Source organism: Schistocerca serialis, chromosome 7 (assembly GCF_023864345.2).
Source record: "Schistocerca serialis cubense isolate TAMUIC-IGC-003099 chromosome 7, iqSchSeri2.2, whole genome shotgun sequence".
In the NCBI taxonomy this organism is placed as follows: Eukaryota; Metazoa; Arthropoda; class Insecta; order Orthoptera; family Acrididae; genus Schistocerca; species Schistocerca serialis.
In genome coordinates, this window is record NC_064644.1 from 169,727,960 (window position 1) to 169,744,517 (window position 16,558).

The following is a 16,558-nucleotide window of genomic DNA, read 5'->3' on the forward strand; positions in this document are numbered from 1 at the left end:
GAAAGTAGCTTCATTTCTAAGCCGTGTTAGTTCTGTGCTTTTACTTTAACATTGAAGAACGCAAAAATACAGAGAAATTTGAATTACAGGTCGCGTAGCTTCCCCTGCATACAAATTAACTGGTATTTCTAACTGCACAGCTGAACTTCAAAGTAATATAAATTGTTATACGCAAACTCGTATGGACGTATTAGGCAGAGGACATCAGGAAAGGTGCAACATTTCAGACTCAATAAATCAAGTGAGAATATCTACTAGGTACTAACATTACCTACAGTCTTTCTAACAACTTTCCCATGACAACGTGAATGTTTGAATGTGTATCATATACACAGAGTACTAAGTGGAAGGCGTTTTGTCACTGCATCGAACTGATCTCTCACTTTCCACTGTTTCCCCTTTTTGACGTCCGTACGTCTTGAGCATTTGCCTATCCACTAGTTAAAGTGGTTAAATTTCTGTGGCGCTTGTGGTTCTTTGCTCTCCGTTCAGCCTAAATAATAGATATTTGAGTCTATTTACGTAATTGCTCGCAAAATACTTGTATGCACAGTTACAGATGGAAACGTCGTAAGCCGAGTAAGTAGAATCTCTATCGAATAAAACGAAAATACTAAAATAATAATTTATTTATTTATTTACGTAGTTTACGCCTACATTGGAGCACTAAAATCGAACATAATACAACAGAGTTTACAATGATTACGTTTAGGTCTTAGCAGTCAGCAATTTCTTTGTTTTTCCGGTTTAACGATGGAGAAGTAATGTCGAAATTTAGCATTTATTGAGAGAGATCGTTTCTTGTACGTTAGCCATGTGGTTCTCTGCACTCGCTTTAGTTTTAATGTTCTACTCTCTATTGATGCTCTTTCATTAGCATTCCAGGTAATAATCTCACCAAGATATTTAAACTTTTTTACTACTTCAATTTTTTGATCATTATGGAATTTGGTATGGGATGTGTCAACAGGGAAGCTGGGCATCATTTCTGTTTTCTCAAACGAAATTTGCAATCCAACCTTTCCCGATAATCGTTCTAGTTGTACTATCTGAACCTTTGCTTCATCAATATTGTTTCTAACAGCGCCAAATCATCTGCAAATGCAAGGCAGTTAAGTCGAATCTTTCTTCCAATCTTAATAGATGGTGGGCATATCTTGTTCCATTCACGAATGATTTTCTCCAGGACACAATTGAACAATAATGTAGACAGTCCATCGTCTTGTCGAAGGCCAGTATGAATTTCAAAATGTTCAGAGACTTCATTTCTGAACCTTACTCTAGCTTTGGTATTTCGAAGGGTGACTGCAACGAGGTTGACAAGTTTCAGATGTAAACCAAATTCTTTAAGAATTGACAGTAGAGATTCACTATGGATACTATCGTAGGCTTTTTTAAAATAGACAAAGGTGATCACTAGCTTCTTGTTCCTGACGCTCTATAATTGTTTGAATGTCCGATAGTAATCTCTTGTCTTGAAGCGATTGAAAGCATCCTCGTTAGATTTTAGCGAGTCCTTATGAAATTGCCTTTTGACCCTTCTAATTTCATTGGCGGTTGATCGTCTAGCATTTATTAATTCCTCCCTGGAGCTTTCAGTTCTCTTTTGTTAGCCATTTAACCAGGCCTTATGCTTATGTTGAATCGCTACATCGCTAAAATAATAATAATAATAATAATAATAATAATAATAATAATAAGAAACACAAAATACTGAGTTTACGATTAACTGAACTTAGTATTTACCCGTCCAATCCGCAACAACCGCAAACTCCTAGGAGCTAATTAGCTCAACAGAGTGGCAAATGCGGAAATTCCAACTTGCCACAATGCTTCGGAGCGCCGGACCCTAGCGTCACAGTGATGTGATGTTCCTCTTCAGAGCCGGAAGTGACGTCACTTCCTGCACTACATATGCAGAACGTCAAGCTGCCAAAGGTTGGGATAATACTTCAAGTTCCAATGTTCATGCGACGAAACGCTTCATTTAGTCAATGCCGTTAACCCGCAGCTTTAACATTTACATTCACGTGAGCGGAACCCTGTTAATAATAAAGAGAGTCGTACGACACTGGCATTTACGAAATACTTTATACAGCTTCAAATGGTAACATTGTTTGCGTCGTTTTTTTATTGTGATATTGAGTCCGAAGACGGGTTTGCTGCTGCTCTCCTTTCCACTCTACCCTGTGCAAGCTTCATCATCTCCGAATTACTACTGCAACCTACATCCTTTTGAATCGGCTTACTGTAATTCTCTCTTGGTCTCCCTCTAAGATTTTGACCCCCTTCATCCCCCATTTCCTTCCAATACTAAACTGGTGATTCGTTGACGTCTCAGAATGTGTCCTATCAACCGATCCCTTCCCTCCACCACACACCGTCAGGTGGCTTGCGGAGTATGGATGTAGATGTAGATGTAGTCAAGTTGTGTCTCAAATTCCTTGTCTCCCCGATACTATTCAGTACCTCCTCATTAGCTACTCGATCTATCCAGCCAGTCTTCAGTATTCTTCTGTAGCACCACATTTCAGAAGCCTCTATTCTTTTCTTCTCTAAACTGTTCATCGCTCGTACTTCACTTCCAAATATGGCTACACTCTAGACAAATACCTTCAAAAAAGACTTTCTAACACTTAAATCTATATTCGAAGTTAAATTTCTCTCCATTAGAAACTCCTTTCTGTCCATTGCCTGCCTACATTTTACATCCTTTCTAATTCGGCCATCGTCAGTTATTTTGGTGTCCAAATAGCAAATCTCTTCTTCTTCTTTTGGTGTCTTGTTTCCTAATCCAGTTCCCTCAGATCATCTGATTTAATTCGACTACGTTCCATTATCGTTGTTTTGTTTTTGTTGATGTTCATCTTATACCTTGTTCATCTTATACCTTGTTGATGTTCATCTTATACCTTGTTTCATCTTATACCTTTTTCTCCCAGAACTTTAATTACTACTCCAAATTTTTCTTTGGTTTCCTTTACTGTACGCTCACTGTACACATTGAATAACATTGCGGATAGCCTACAGCCCTGTCTCACTTCTTTCTCAACCAGAGCTTCCCTTTCATGCCCCTCGGTTCTCATAACTACCGTCTGGTTTCTGTACAAGTTGTAAGTTGCCTTTCCGTCCCTGTAGTTTACCCTTGGTACCCTCAGACTTTCAAAGCGAATATTCCAGTCAACATTGTCAAAAGATTTCTCAAGTCTACAAATTATAAACGAAGGTTTGCCTTTCCTTAACCTATCTTCCAACAGAGGTACAGGGTCAGTATTGCCCCGCATGCTCCTGTATTTCTGCGGAATGGGAACTGATCTTCCCCGGAGTCGGTATCTACTAGTTTTTCCATTCTTCTCTAAAACTTCATGTCAATACTTAGCAACAGTGAGTTATAAAACTGATAGTTCGGTAATACAGACACATGTCAACACCTGCTTGCTTTGAAATTGGAATTATTACATTCTTCTTGAAGTCCGAGTTATTTCACATGCCTCAAACATCTTGCACACGAAGTGGGATAATTTTGCTCAAAATGGTTCAAATGGCTCTAAACACTATGGGACTTAACATATGAGGTCATCAGTCCCCTAGACGTAGAACTATTTAAACCTAACTAACCTAAGCACATCACACACATCCATGCCCAAGGCAGGATTCGAACCTGCGACCGCAGCAGCAGCAGCGCGGTTCCGGACTGAAGCGCCTAGAATCGCTTGGTCACAGCGACCGGCCGATAATTGTGTCATGGGTGACTCTCCCAAGACTATTAGTGGTTACGACGGAAAGTCGTCTACTCCAGGAGCCTTGTTTGGGCCTACGTCTTTCAGTGCTTCGTTAAACTGTTCTCGCAGAATCATACTTCCCATCTCATCTTCATCTACTGCACTCACCTTTCCGTAATGTTGCCTTCAGTTTCATCTCCTATGAATAGACCGTCCATACTTCTTCCAAATTTACACTTTTCCTTCTTTGCTTAGTTCTCGTTTCCCATCTAAGCTCTTCACATTCACACGGCTGCTTCCCTTTTTTTTCAATTTTTTAATTTTGCTGTAGGCGGTATTTATCTTCCCCCTAGTGAAATACGCTTCTAAATCCTTGCATTTGCCCACTACCCTTTCCTATTTAGCCATTTTTCGCTTTCTGCCATTCTCACGTTTTAGACGGTTGTATTCCCTTTCACTTGATTCATTTGCTGCACTTTCATATTTTCTCCTTCCATCAATTAACTTCAATACCTCCTCTGACATCCAAGGATTTCTGCTAGGCGTTGTCTTTGTACCTATTTGATCCTCAGCTGCCTTCACTATTTCGTCTCTCAAAGCTACCCATCCTCCTCAGCTGCCTTCACTGTTTCGTCTCTCAGAGCTACCCAGCCTGCTTCTAGTGTGTTGCTTTCCGCTGTTCTAGTCAATTGTTGCCTAACGCTCCCTCTGAAACTCTCAACAATCTTTCTTTCTTTCAACTTACCAGGGTCCCGTTTCCGTAATTTCCTACCTTTTTGAAATTTATTCAGTTTTAATCTAGAGTTGATAACCAATAAATTGTGATCAGAATCCACGTTGGCTCATGGAAATGTCTTACAATTTAAAATCTGGTTCCAAAATCTCTGTCTTATCATTATACAACCTTTCTGTGTCTCAAGCTCTCTTCCACGTATACTTCCTTTGATGATCCTTAAACCAAGTGTTATCGATAACTAAATTATGCTTTGTGTAAAATCCTAACAGGCGGCTTCCTCTTCATTCCTTTCCCCCAGTCCACATTCACCTAATTTTTTTCTCTCCATTTTCCTACTATCGAGTTCCAGTCCCTAATCACAATTAAAATTTTCGTCATCCTTCAGTATCTTAATTAACAACGAATAAAAGCTCTCGCCACATGCCATATCAGGCAATAATTGCACGGAATTTCCATACTCCCCTTGTTCACTTTCTTGTTGCCTGCCTCTGCGAACCGATCTTTTCACTAAGTATGTACACTACTCACCATTAAAGTTGCTACAACAAGAAGAAATGCAGATGACAAACAGGTATTCATTGGACAAATATGTTATACTAGAACTGACATGTGATTACATTTTCACGCAGTTTGAGTGCATAGATCCTGAGAAATCAGTACCGAGAACAACCACCTCTGGCCGTAATAACGGCCCTGATACGCCTAGGCATTGAGTCAAACAGAGCTTGGATAGGGTGTATAGGTACAGCTGCCCATGCAGCTTCAACACGATACCACAGTTCAAGAGTAGTGACTGGCGTATTGTGACGAGCCAGTTGCTCGGCCACCATTGACCAGACGTTTTCAACTGGTGAGAGATCTGGAGAACGTGCTGGCCAGGGCAGCAGTCGAACATTTTCTGTATACAGAAAGGCCCGTACAGGACCTGCAACATGCGGTCGTGCATTAGCCTGCTGAAATGTAGGGTTTCGCAGGGATCGAACGAAGGGTAGAGTCACGGGTCGTAACCAATCTGAAATGTAACGTCCACTATTCAAAGTGCCGTCAATGCGAACAAGAGGTGACCGAGACGTGTAACCAATGGCACCCCATACCATCACGCCGGGTGATACGCCAGTATGGCGATGACGAATACACCCTTACAATGTGCGTTCACCGCGATGTCGCCAAACACGGATGTGACCATCATGATACTGTAAACAGAACCTGAATTCATCCGAAAAAATGACGTTTTGCCATTCGTGCACCCAGGTTCGTCGTTGAGTACACCATCGCAGGCACTCCTGTCTGTGATGCAGCGTCAAGGGTAAACGCAGCCATGGCCTCCAAGCTGCTAGTCCATGCTGCTGCAAACGTCGTCGAACTGTTCGTGCAGATGGTTGTTGTCTTGCAAACGTCCCCATCTCTTGACTCAGGGATCGAGACGTGGTTGCACGATCCGTTATAGCCATGCGGATAAGATGCCTGTCATCTCGACTGCTAGTGATACGAGGCCGTTGGGATCCAGCACTGCGTTCCGTAATCGCAGCAGTGATCAATGTAAACGTTCCATCAAACTGCTCTGCCTCTTGATTCATTCATCAATGTTATGGGAGTTTTGTGGCAATAACGGTGGCACTATAAGGGGTAGTCAAATGTAAAAGGGACAGATGGAAAAATTTGAGTAAACTGTTTATTATTTCAAAAGTAATTGCAATAATTCTTAATGCATTTATCCCACTGTGAGACAAGACAGTCTACTGTTTGACGGAAAAATGTTTGCGGTTGTCTACAGAGCAGCGAATGTACCGACGCGTGCACGTCTTCGAAGCAGATCGACGGCCACGAATGTTTAGTGTTGATACAAGGCCTGGTAGGGTATGTAAGGAGCGTGAATAGCGTCAGATGTTGAGCGATTATTGTGAAGGACGCGGAGATGTCACGCACTCGCGTGAGATACCGTTATCAGTACCTGGCAAAGTTTGAAAGGGGCCTATTGTGAGCCTCTGTTTGACGGGCTAGTCGAATCGTGCAGTATTCAGTTTCGCGCGGCATTCAGGTGTGGCAGTGACACGATGTTGGACCGCGTGGGAACGTTAAGGCAAGCACGCTTGTCGTCAAGCATCTGGTGACGACATCTGATCACTAGAAAGAAGGATCATTACACTGTGCGCCAAGCACATCGTAACCCTTCCACACCTGCGCCTGCCATCCGAGAACAAGTAATGAAATCTCTTCGACACTTTGTGTCATGGCGCACCCTTGGTCGAAGCCTGCCAGCAACGGGACTAGAGAATCTCCGTCGTATGCGTAGATTGTCGTGGACACCACAACATAAACGGCAGTGTTTAGATTGGTACCGTTGTCCGCAGCTCGTGGTCGTGCGGTAGCGTTCTCGCTTCCCGCGGCCAGGTTCCCGGGTTCGATTCCCGGCGGGGTCAGGGATTTTCTCTACCTCGTGATGACTGGTTGTTGTGTGATGTCCTTAGGTTAGTTAGGTATAAGTAGTTCTAAGTTCTAGGGGACTGATGACCATAGATGTTAAGTCCCATAGTGCTCAGAGCCATTTGAACTATTTTTCGTAACGTGACGGGGAGACGTGGACTGTTGATGAGTGGCTTCGCATTGTCTTCAACGACGAATTTCGCTTCTACACTACGTCCGATGACCATCATTGGAAGTCTGGCGGTAACCTCGAATGTTTTGGAGAGACAAAGCGGTGTTACTGTGTGTGAGAAGCCGTCAGGAATGACTTGAGTTGACGGCTGGTGGTGATTAGGACCGTTGATAATTTTAAAAATATCGGGAATCCGATATATCGTTAACTTCAAATAAATATCGATGTATTCTCTCGATACATCGAAAAAATTTCGACCCATCGGTATGCTGACGCAAAAAATATCGACGTACCGGCCTAGAAAAATATCGGCTGCACATTGTAATCATACTGCCGGTTGTAAAGCTGTATATTAAGGTATTCATTTATTATTAGATAGTCTGGTGATTAGGACCGTTGATAATTTTAAAAACATCGGGAACCGATATATCGTTAACTTGAAATAAATATCGACGTTTTCTCCCGATACATCGAAAAAATTTCGACACATCGGTATGCTGACGCAAAAAATATCGACGTACCGGCCTAGAAAAATATCAGCTGCACATTGTAATCATACTGCCGGTTGTAAAGCTGTATATTTAGCTATTGATTTATTATTAGATAGTCTGTCCATCGACAAGCTAGCAGCCAGCCTATCCCCCTTAGAGCAAGAATTGAGAGGAAAGCGATACACGTTCCCGCTTGGCTTGGTTCAAATGGCTCTGAGCACTATGGGACTTAACTGCTGAGGTCATCAGTCCCCTAGAACTTAGACCTACTTAAATCTAACTAACCTAAGGACATCACACACATCCATGCCCAAGGCAGGATTCGAACCTGCGACCGTAGCGGTCGCGCGGTTCCAGACTGTAGCGCCTAGAACCGCTCGGCCACTCCGGTCGGCCCCGCTTGACGATAACCGCTTTACCAACATTGGTAACTGCATGCATGTGACACAATGAAAGGTATCCGATGGGTCCGTCGTTCGGTTTCGTCACATTTCAGATTTGTCCAGAACACTCTCTGTTGACTTCCCAGGTTTTTCATTTTTGCCAGCGCCAGTGACTTAGCAGGTGCAGTGTCATAATTGCGTGATGAAGCTCAACTTTTTCAGTTTCTGAAGGTAGCGCTGAGCGCCGGTTACGTCAGCATTTCCTCTCGCACTTCTCCGTCCACCGCAAATACCAACCTTGTCGTTTAGATTTTTGTTCATTATTTGCAGCAATTGTTTTCGAAGAATGTCGATGTCAAGAAATAGCACACTAGTTGACTTAAAAATTGGTTTTTAACGTAACTGGCAACTGTTGTGGTACTTCTTTACATCGGAAATCTTGTTATTCCATTCATACCGCACCCCCCTCCACCCCACCCCAGTGCAAGCGACTTTTTTTCCTTTTTTTTTTTGCCACTTATAATTGCTTCACATAGTCAAAGAGGACTGGATGTGATGAAAGCTAGTAAGATTCCATCACACAATGAAAATATGTTCTACTACAATTTCGAAAGAACAACTTCAAATATTTACCGAAAACTCTGAAAAAAATAATAAAAATATCAGCACTCGATGTTGCCATTTTGATATCGATATATCGGGGAGGATTATGTAGCCGGTATATAACGATATGTTTTGGAAAACTGTCGATACATCGATATTTTCATACATATCGAGTAGAGGTTGGAGAGCACTGACGGCACAACGGTACGTGACGGACTTCCTGCATCTTACGCTGGGGAAGTGCGGTACAGGTTAAGAGAAACTGAATACCTGTAGAATACACGCCATGGTTTAAAATCCCTGTGGTGTGAGTATCACAGTAGATACTAACGAATCCAGAAATTCAATGCTAGGATCGTAACCGGGTCGGTACATACGCAACACAGTTTACAGTTAAGTTTTGATAGAAAGGATATAATGCTAGCTTAATATTTGAACGAAATAATTGTCCCATTTAGCTTTTGCACAGGATAGTTCGGAACTGAAACAGAATCGAAACAACAAAGACTACCACACAAATTACTGCTCTTTTACGAAAACAACACACGCTATATATAAGTAATTATAGCAGTGCAGCATTAGTGAATTTAGGCAGCGATCGCACATGAGACCACTACTCGGTACACGTGAGGACTAGTTTAGTCGGCGCAAAATTGAACAGCCAGGTGGTTTTCCCACATTACTTCCCCAAAGTAAATGAAGTCAATATTACAGCATTCGAATTAAAAACAACTGCCAGCATCAGTAACTTAGGAGTAGATATCCTGGATGTAGCGAACCAGGTTAAAGCACTTAATAAGGGCAAGTCTTCTGGTCCAGATATCGTACCAGTTAGGTTCCTTTCAGAGAATGACGATACATTAGTCCCATACTTAACAATCATACACGCCCATTCGCTCGGCGAAAGGTCCGTACCAGAAGACTGGAGAGTTGCACAGTTCACAGCAGCACTCTAAAAAGGAAGTAGGAGTAATCCCCTGAATTACACACCCGTATCACTGATGTCGATTTGCAGTAGGATTCTGGAACGTGTACTGTATTCGAACATTACGAATTACTTCGAAGATATGATCTATTGACACATAGTCAGCGTGGATTAAGAAAATATCGTTCTTGTGAAACACAACTGGTGAAGTAATGAGTGTTATCGAAAGGGGATCTCAAACTGATTTCCTATTTCTAGGTTTCCGGGAGGCTTTTGACGCCGTTCCTCACAATAGACTTCCAGTCAAACTATGTGATGGAGTATCGCTCCAGCGGTAAGACTGGATTCGTGATTTCCTGTCAGAAAGGTCATAGTACTTAGTAATAGACGGGAAATCGTCGAGTAAAACCGAAGTGATATCCGGCGTTCTCCAAGGAAGTGTTTTTACGCCCTCTGCTATTCGTAATCCATGTAAACGATTTAGAAGCCAATATGAGCAGCCCTCTTAGATTGTTTTCAGATAATGTTGTCATTTACCGTCAAATAAAGTCATCTGAAGATCAAAACCAACTGCAAAATGCCGTAATGCGATATCTGTATGGCGCCAAAAGCGGCTGTAGTCCCGCAATAATGAAAACTATGACGCCATCCATATGAGTAGGAAAATAAATCAGCTTAATTTCGGATCCACGATAAATCACAGAAATTTAAAGGCTGGCGGTTCAATTTGATACCTAGGAATTACAATTACGAGCAACTTCAATTAAAACGACCACATAGATAACTTTGTAAGGCAATCCAAAGAGTACGTTTTACTGGCAGAAACTTAAAAGACGCAACAGGTCTACTAAAGAGAGTGCCTACACTACGCTTGCCCGTCTTCTGCTAGAGTATTGTGCGCTTTGACATTCTTAGCAGATTGGACTGATGCAGGACATCGAATAAGTTCAAAGTAGGACAGCTCGTTTTGTATTATCACGAAATTTGGGAGACTGTGTTAGGGACATAATAATCGAGTTGGGGTGGCAATTGTTAAAACAAAAGTGTTTTGCGTTGGAGCGAGATCCTTTCACGAAATTTCAGTCAGCATTTTTCTGCTCTGAATGTGAAAAGATTTTATTATCGCCAACCTTCATAGGGAGAATAATCACCATAATAAAATAAATCATAGATACTACGAAAAGATAGTTTAAGTGCCGATTTCTCCCACTCGCTCTTAGAGGCTGGAACGGAAGAGAAATTGTCCGGAATTGGTTCGAAAAACCCTATGCCACGCATTTAAGCATGAATTGCAGGATAATGATGTTCACTGAAGCGCTGAAGAAACTGGTATAGGCATGCGTATTCAAATATAGAGATATGTAGACAAGCAGAATACGACGCTGCGCTCGGCAACGCCTATATAAGACAAAAATTGTCTTGTGCAGTTGTTAGATCGGTTGCTGCTGCTACAATGGCAGATTATCAAGATTTAAGTGAGATTGAACGTGGTGTTATAGTCAGCGCGGGAGCGATGGGACACAGAGTCTGCGAGGTAGCGATGAAATGGCGATTTTCCCGTACGACCATTTCGCCAATGTACCGTGAATATCAGGAATCCTGTAAAACATCAAATCTCCGCCATCACTGCGGTCGGAAAAAGATCCTACAAGCACGGAACCAACGGCCAATGAAGAAGACGTGACAGAATTGAAGCCAAGGACCCTGCATGTCAGCAGGGGACTGTTCAAGCTGTGGAGGCTCTGTAATGGTGTGGGGCGTGTGCTGTTTGAGTCATGTAAGACCCTTGATACGTCTATATACGACTCTGACAGGTGACACGTACAAAAGCATCGTATCCATACATATCCACTGTGCATTCCGACGGACTTGGGCAATTCCAGCAGGACAATGCGACACCCCACACGTCCAGAATTGCTAAAGAATGGCTCCAGGAAGATCCTTCTCAGTTTAAACACTTCCGCTGGCCACCAAACTCCCCGGAGATGAACATTATTGGGCTTATCTGGGATGTGTTGCAACGTGCTGTTTAGAAGAGATCTCCACCCCCTCGTTCTCTTAAGGATTTATGGAGAGCCATGCAGGATTCATGGTGTCAGTTCCCTCCAGCACTACTTCAGACATTAGTCGAGTGCTTGCCACGTCGTGTTGCGGCACTTCTGCATGCTCGCAGGGACCCTACACTATATTAGGCAGATGTACGAGTTTCTTTGCCTCTTCAGTATGGATGTAGACGGGCTAGAATCCCAAAAACGTACCATCAAAAATAAGTTACTTACCGTCTATCTCCTGCGTACCACTGAGCAACTGCTGCCTGAGGAAAATTCTGCGTACTGTCGTGTTTGCCATGTGTTTCGCTAGTGATACTGTCCTGCAATTGGTTTGACACCGTGTCGTGGTATGTTGCAGCTGACACCCACCACGTCGCATGACGGCGACCTGAGCGACAGCTCCTTCACGGACGGCGACCTGACGCCCGGCAATGGCGGCACAGCGACGGGTACCGGCACTGAGGACTCAGACACCGACACCGACTCCGCCAAGTAGGTACCGCAGCCAGGCCTGCAGGCTGGTGCCGGCGGCACGACTGTTGTTCCCTCACTGCCACAACAAATGATGAATCTAGGCTGCACAAGTGCCACTTGCTATCTAGAAATTCTGAAGGGGAGGGAAGAGAGAGTGAGAGAGAGAGAGAGAGAAGTAGCAGTAGCTCGAATCTGGTGATAAATGTTTTCATCGCTCTTGTTTTACCAGCAAAGGAGGTGGGGAAACTGTTGACACAACACAAAATTAATGAAAACTCAGTCGAGATCGCGTTGGTTATTTTATTTAAAATGACCGGTTTCGGCCTAGTCTTAGACCACCTTGAGAACAGCACTGTGAGAGATACGACGATTGCTAGTTACATTAAGAAGTCAGTGACCTAAAATTAAGTAATTTATGCTTATTAAAACTGAAGAGTCATTACCCATCAGCTGAAGTTGAAGATGTCCAGGAGAGTCAGTAGACCTCAGTCGCTGAAACTACTGCTGTTGGCCGGGCTGCATTGCGTAGATCTGGTGAGGGCGTGTTTGTGCTCTACGAGGGGCGACAATAAAGTAATGAGACTGATGTGAAAAAAATGTTGCTTACCGTTTTAGTCAATTTTAGTGTTGTCTCCTTCAAAGTAGTTCACTTCTGATTGCACACACTTTTTCCAGCGCTTCTGCCATTGATGGTAACATTTCTGTAGCTCATCTTCTGTAATATCCTCCAAGACCCTCGTCATAGCTTTTTGGACATCTTGTGTTGTTTGAAAATGGTGTCCCTTGACAATCAAATTGCAGGTCTGTGATTGTTGCAGCTGTTGTACGGGCAGTGTGGGGCCTTGCATTGGCATGTTGCAAAAGGATACCTGCTGACAGCAATCCACGTCGCCTTGATTTGATTGCACGCCGCAGATGATTTTTTTCGAGATCTGTGTATGATGCACTGGTGACAGTGGTCCTTCTAGGCATGTAATGCTCCGAAATGACGCCTTTTTCGTCCCAAAAGAGTGTCAGCATAACCTTCCCTGCCGATGGTTCTGTTCGAAACTTCTTTGGTTTTGGTGATGAGGAATGGCACCATTCCTTGCTCGCTCTCTTCGTTTCCGGTTGGTGGAAGTGAACCCAGGTTTCGTTCAAAATGGTTCAAATGGCTCTGAGCACTATGGGACTTAACGTCTGAGGTCATCAGTCCCCTACAACTTAGAACTACTTAAACCTAACTAACCTAAGGACATCACACTCATCCATGCCCGAGGCAGGATTCGAACCTGCGACCGTAGCGGTAACGCGGTTCCAGACTGAAGCTCCTAGAACCGCTCGGCCACACCGGCCGGCCCAGGTTTCGTCCCCAGTAACTATTCTTGCAAGGAAGCCATCACCTTCTCGTTCAAAGCGCCGAAGAAGTTCTTCACGAGCATCAACACGTCGTTCTCTCATTTCAGGAATCAGCTGCCGTGGCACCCATCTTGCAGACACTTTGTGAAACTGGAGCACATCATGCACAATGTGGTGTGCTGACCCATGACTAATCTGTAAACATGCTGCAGTGTCATTCAGTGTCACTCGTCGGTTGTCCTTCACTATGGCTTCAACTGCTGCAATGTTCTGTGGGGTCACAACTCGTTGTGCCTGATCTGGATGAGGAGCACCTTCCACTGAAGTCAAGCATTTGCGAACTTCCTACACCATTCGTAGACTTGCTGCTGAGACAAACATGCATCACTATACTGAACCTTCATTCGTCGATGAATTTCAATAGGTTTCGCACCTTCACTACGAAAAAACCGAACAACAGAACGCTGTTCTTCCCTGGTGCAACTCGCAAGTGGGGCGGCTATCTTTATACTGATACTGCGACGGTATGTGTGCATCTGCACTATGCTGCCACCTACTGGCCATTCTGCACGCTGTTTGTAGCACTCTTACCAACTTACAGATTAACGGCGCGATATTTCGATTTGTTGTTACAAATTTAAGGTTTTCATTAGACTCACCCTCATAGTTCCCTTCTGATTGCGTACACTTTTTCCAGTGCTTCTGCCATTGATGGTATCATTTCTGGAACTCATCCTCTGTTATATCCTCCAAGGCCCTCGTCATAGCTTTTCGTACATCTTGTGTTGTTTGAAAATGGTGTCCCTTGACCGTCGTTTTGACTTTTGGAAATAGAAAAAAGCCACACGGAGCGATATCTGGTGAATAAGGTGGCTGTGGTAGCACTGAAATTTGTTTTTAGGTTAAAAATTGCTGTACTGACAGAGCAGTATGGGATGGCGCATTATCGTGATGCAGAATCCAATTATCAGCAATGTTGGGACGGACACGAAGAACTCTTTGACGAAGCCTTTCTAAAATTTCTTTGTAGTAATATTGGTTAACTGTTTGTCCAGGAGACACCCACTCTTTATGCACAATTCTCTTGGAATCAAAGAAGCACACAAGCATGCATTTCACTTTTGGCTTTCACATGCGAGTTTTTTTTGGTCTGGGTGATCCCTTTGAGCACCATTGCGAACTTTGGCGTTTTGTCTCTGGATCGTACTGAAAAAACCAACTTTCATCACCAGTGATAACACGGCTCAACAATTCTGGATTGGTTTCCGTTTGCTCTAACAGATCGGCTGCCACATTTTCCCGTGTTTCTCGATGTTGTGGTGTAAGATTTTTGGGGACCATTTTTGCACAAATCTTTCTCATACCAAGATCTTCAGTCATTATTACATGAACCGTTTCTTGATTGATGGTCAGTTCTTCTGCAATCATTTTCACAGATAATATTCGATCAGATCGTACGAGTTCATGCACCCTGGCCAAATTGACATCCGTCCGTGAGGTTGATGGTCGTCCACTGCGATTTTCATTTTCAACATTCGTTCTGCCTTCACTAAAAATTTTATGCCAACGAAAAACTTGAGCTCTTAACGTAACCTCCTCTCCAAGAGCCTTCTGAAGCTAACCGTAAGTTGTAGTCATGTTTTCACCCAATTTAACGCAAAATGAAATGGCATGACGTTGCGCAACATTGTGCAGTTCCATTTCCGTGACGAGAGACACAAATACGTGTTAACTTATTACAGCACTACTCACGACTAACCAGTTGCATCGATGTGCCGCTTGGACTAGAAGCAGCTTATAGACCAAGATCAAAGATGTGCCTATGCAAGCCTGCAGGGTTGCCACATCTTGCAAACAAAATCAGTCTCGTTACTTCATTGTTGCACCTCATATGACGTCAATGTCAGCCAATGAGGAACGATTAACATAAATTACATATAATTTGGAGATACAGTTTGCCTGAAAGTGAATAATTATAAAAAAGTTGTGTCTATAGGTCAGAACAGATTGTTAAAAGTAGTGAGTAACTGTAATAAGATTATTTAAAAATTATTTCTCTTACTTCTTGTGGTATCATCTGGCGGAAATAATTTATTTAACCGGTATAATATATCCATAGACCGGCTATTTAATCAATAGAATGTTTGTACAGAATAAACAAATGCATTTATGTAAAATAATTATCATCTATGATAATTACGCAGTAACTACACTGTGTTCTTGAATAATACGAAATTTAGTAGAACATTCGCGCCCTCTTCTGGTCTGAGCTGGCTATCTACAGACACTCATACACCACCAACATGGAGACATCATAGTTAAGCTGGCCAGCAAGTATCAAAGATATAAAAAAATGGAAATGATCGTATGGCATTGTTGGCCAGGAGGCCCCCGTCGGGGAAGTTCGGCCGCCGTATTGCAAGTCCTTTTTAGTTGACGCCACTTCGGCGACTTGCTGGTCAATGATGATGGACACACAACACCCAGTCCCCTGCTGGCAATCGAACCCGGGCCTCCTGCGTGGTAGGCGGAAACGCTATCGCTACGCTACGGAGGCGGACCATCAAAGATATATATCAAGGACGACGGGTGTTACCGTAACGACAGGTCGATCACAGCTGTCAAAGGTAAACAGGATGGATAACGATTCTTAGATTTTAATAAGTATAAATTATTTTAAGTCACTGACCTCTTTATGTAACTAGCATGTTATCTATCTTCCACAATGCTATTCTGAAGATGGCCTAAGAGTGGGCCGAAACCGGTAATTTTAAATGAAATAACCATCGCGATCCAGCCTGCTTTTCACTAATTTTGTATAGCTTACAAAATCGCTGTTTCCCAAAAAGTTACGAAAACTTTTTTGGCATGACGTTTCTTACTGTTCAGGGTTCTTCATGTTTAAGGCTACTGCTGGAAGCAGGCATCAAGGACCAGGAATGTGCGAAGTTACTGAGTAGGAACAGCAGGGTTGGTACTTTTCAGAAACTATTCGGTGTGTCAGGTTTATTCAGAAAATCTACCACTGGGGTTATAAGTATGGTCCCAGGGAGGCCACCAACAGATTTCGGGGCATGTTGGCAGAGAGGGGGATGGGAATGCACATCTAAACAGGTCGAGTGGTGGCTGCTAAGAGAGGCCAGATTCTGTCGAAACATGAGTCCGTCAGCAACTCCTCACCAAGCCGTCACACTGTCAGCGTTATTGACTATGAGAACGATGCGCTCACCAACAAGGTG

At 43.2% G+C, this 16,558-nt stretch overlaps 1 protein-coding gene across 1 annotated transcript in view; it reads left to right on the forward strand.

The window, feature by feature from the left end:
• Positions 1 to 16,558, forward strand: part of LOC126412543 (myogenesis-regulating glycosidase) — a 237,326-nt gene that overhangs the window by 96,463 nt on the left and 124,305 nt on the right. The window contains exon 2 of the mRNA XM_050082188.1: positions 11,866 to 11,999. Coding sequence (XP_049938145.1) covers positions 11,866 to 11,999 — 134 coding nt within the window. The remainder of the gene's footprint in view (positions 1 to 11,865; positions 12,000 to 16,558) is intronic.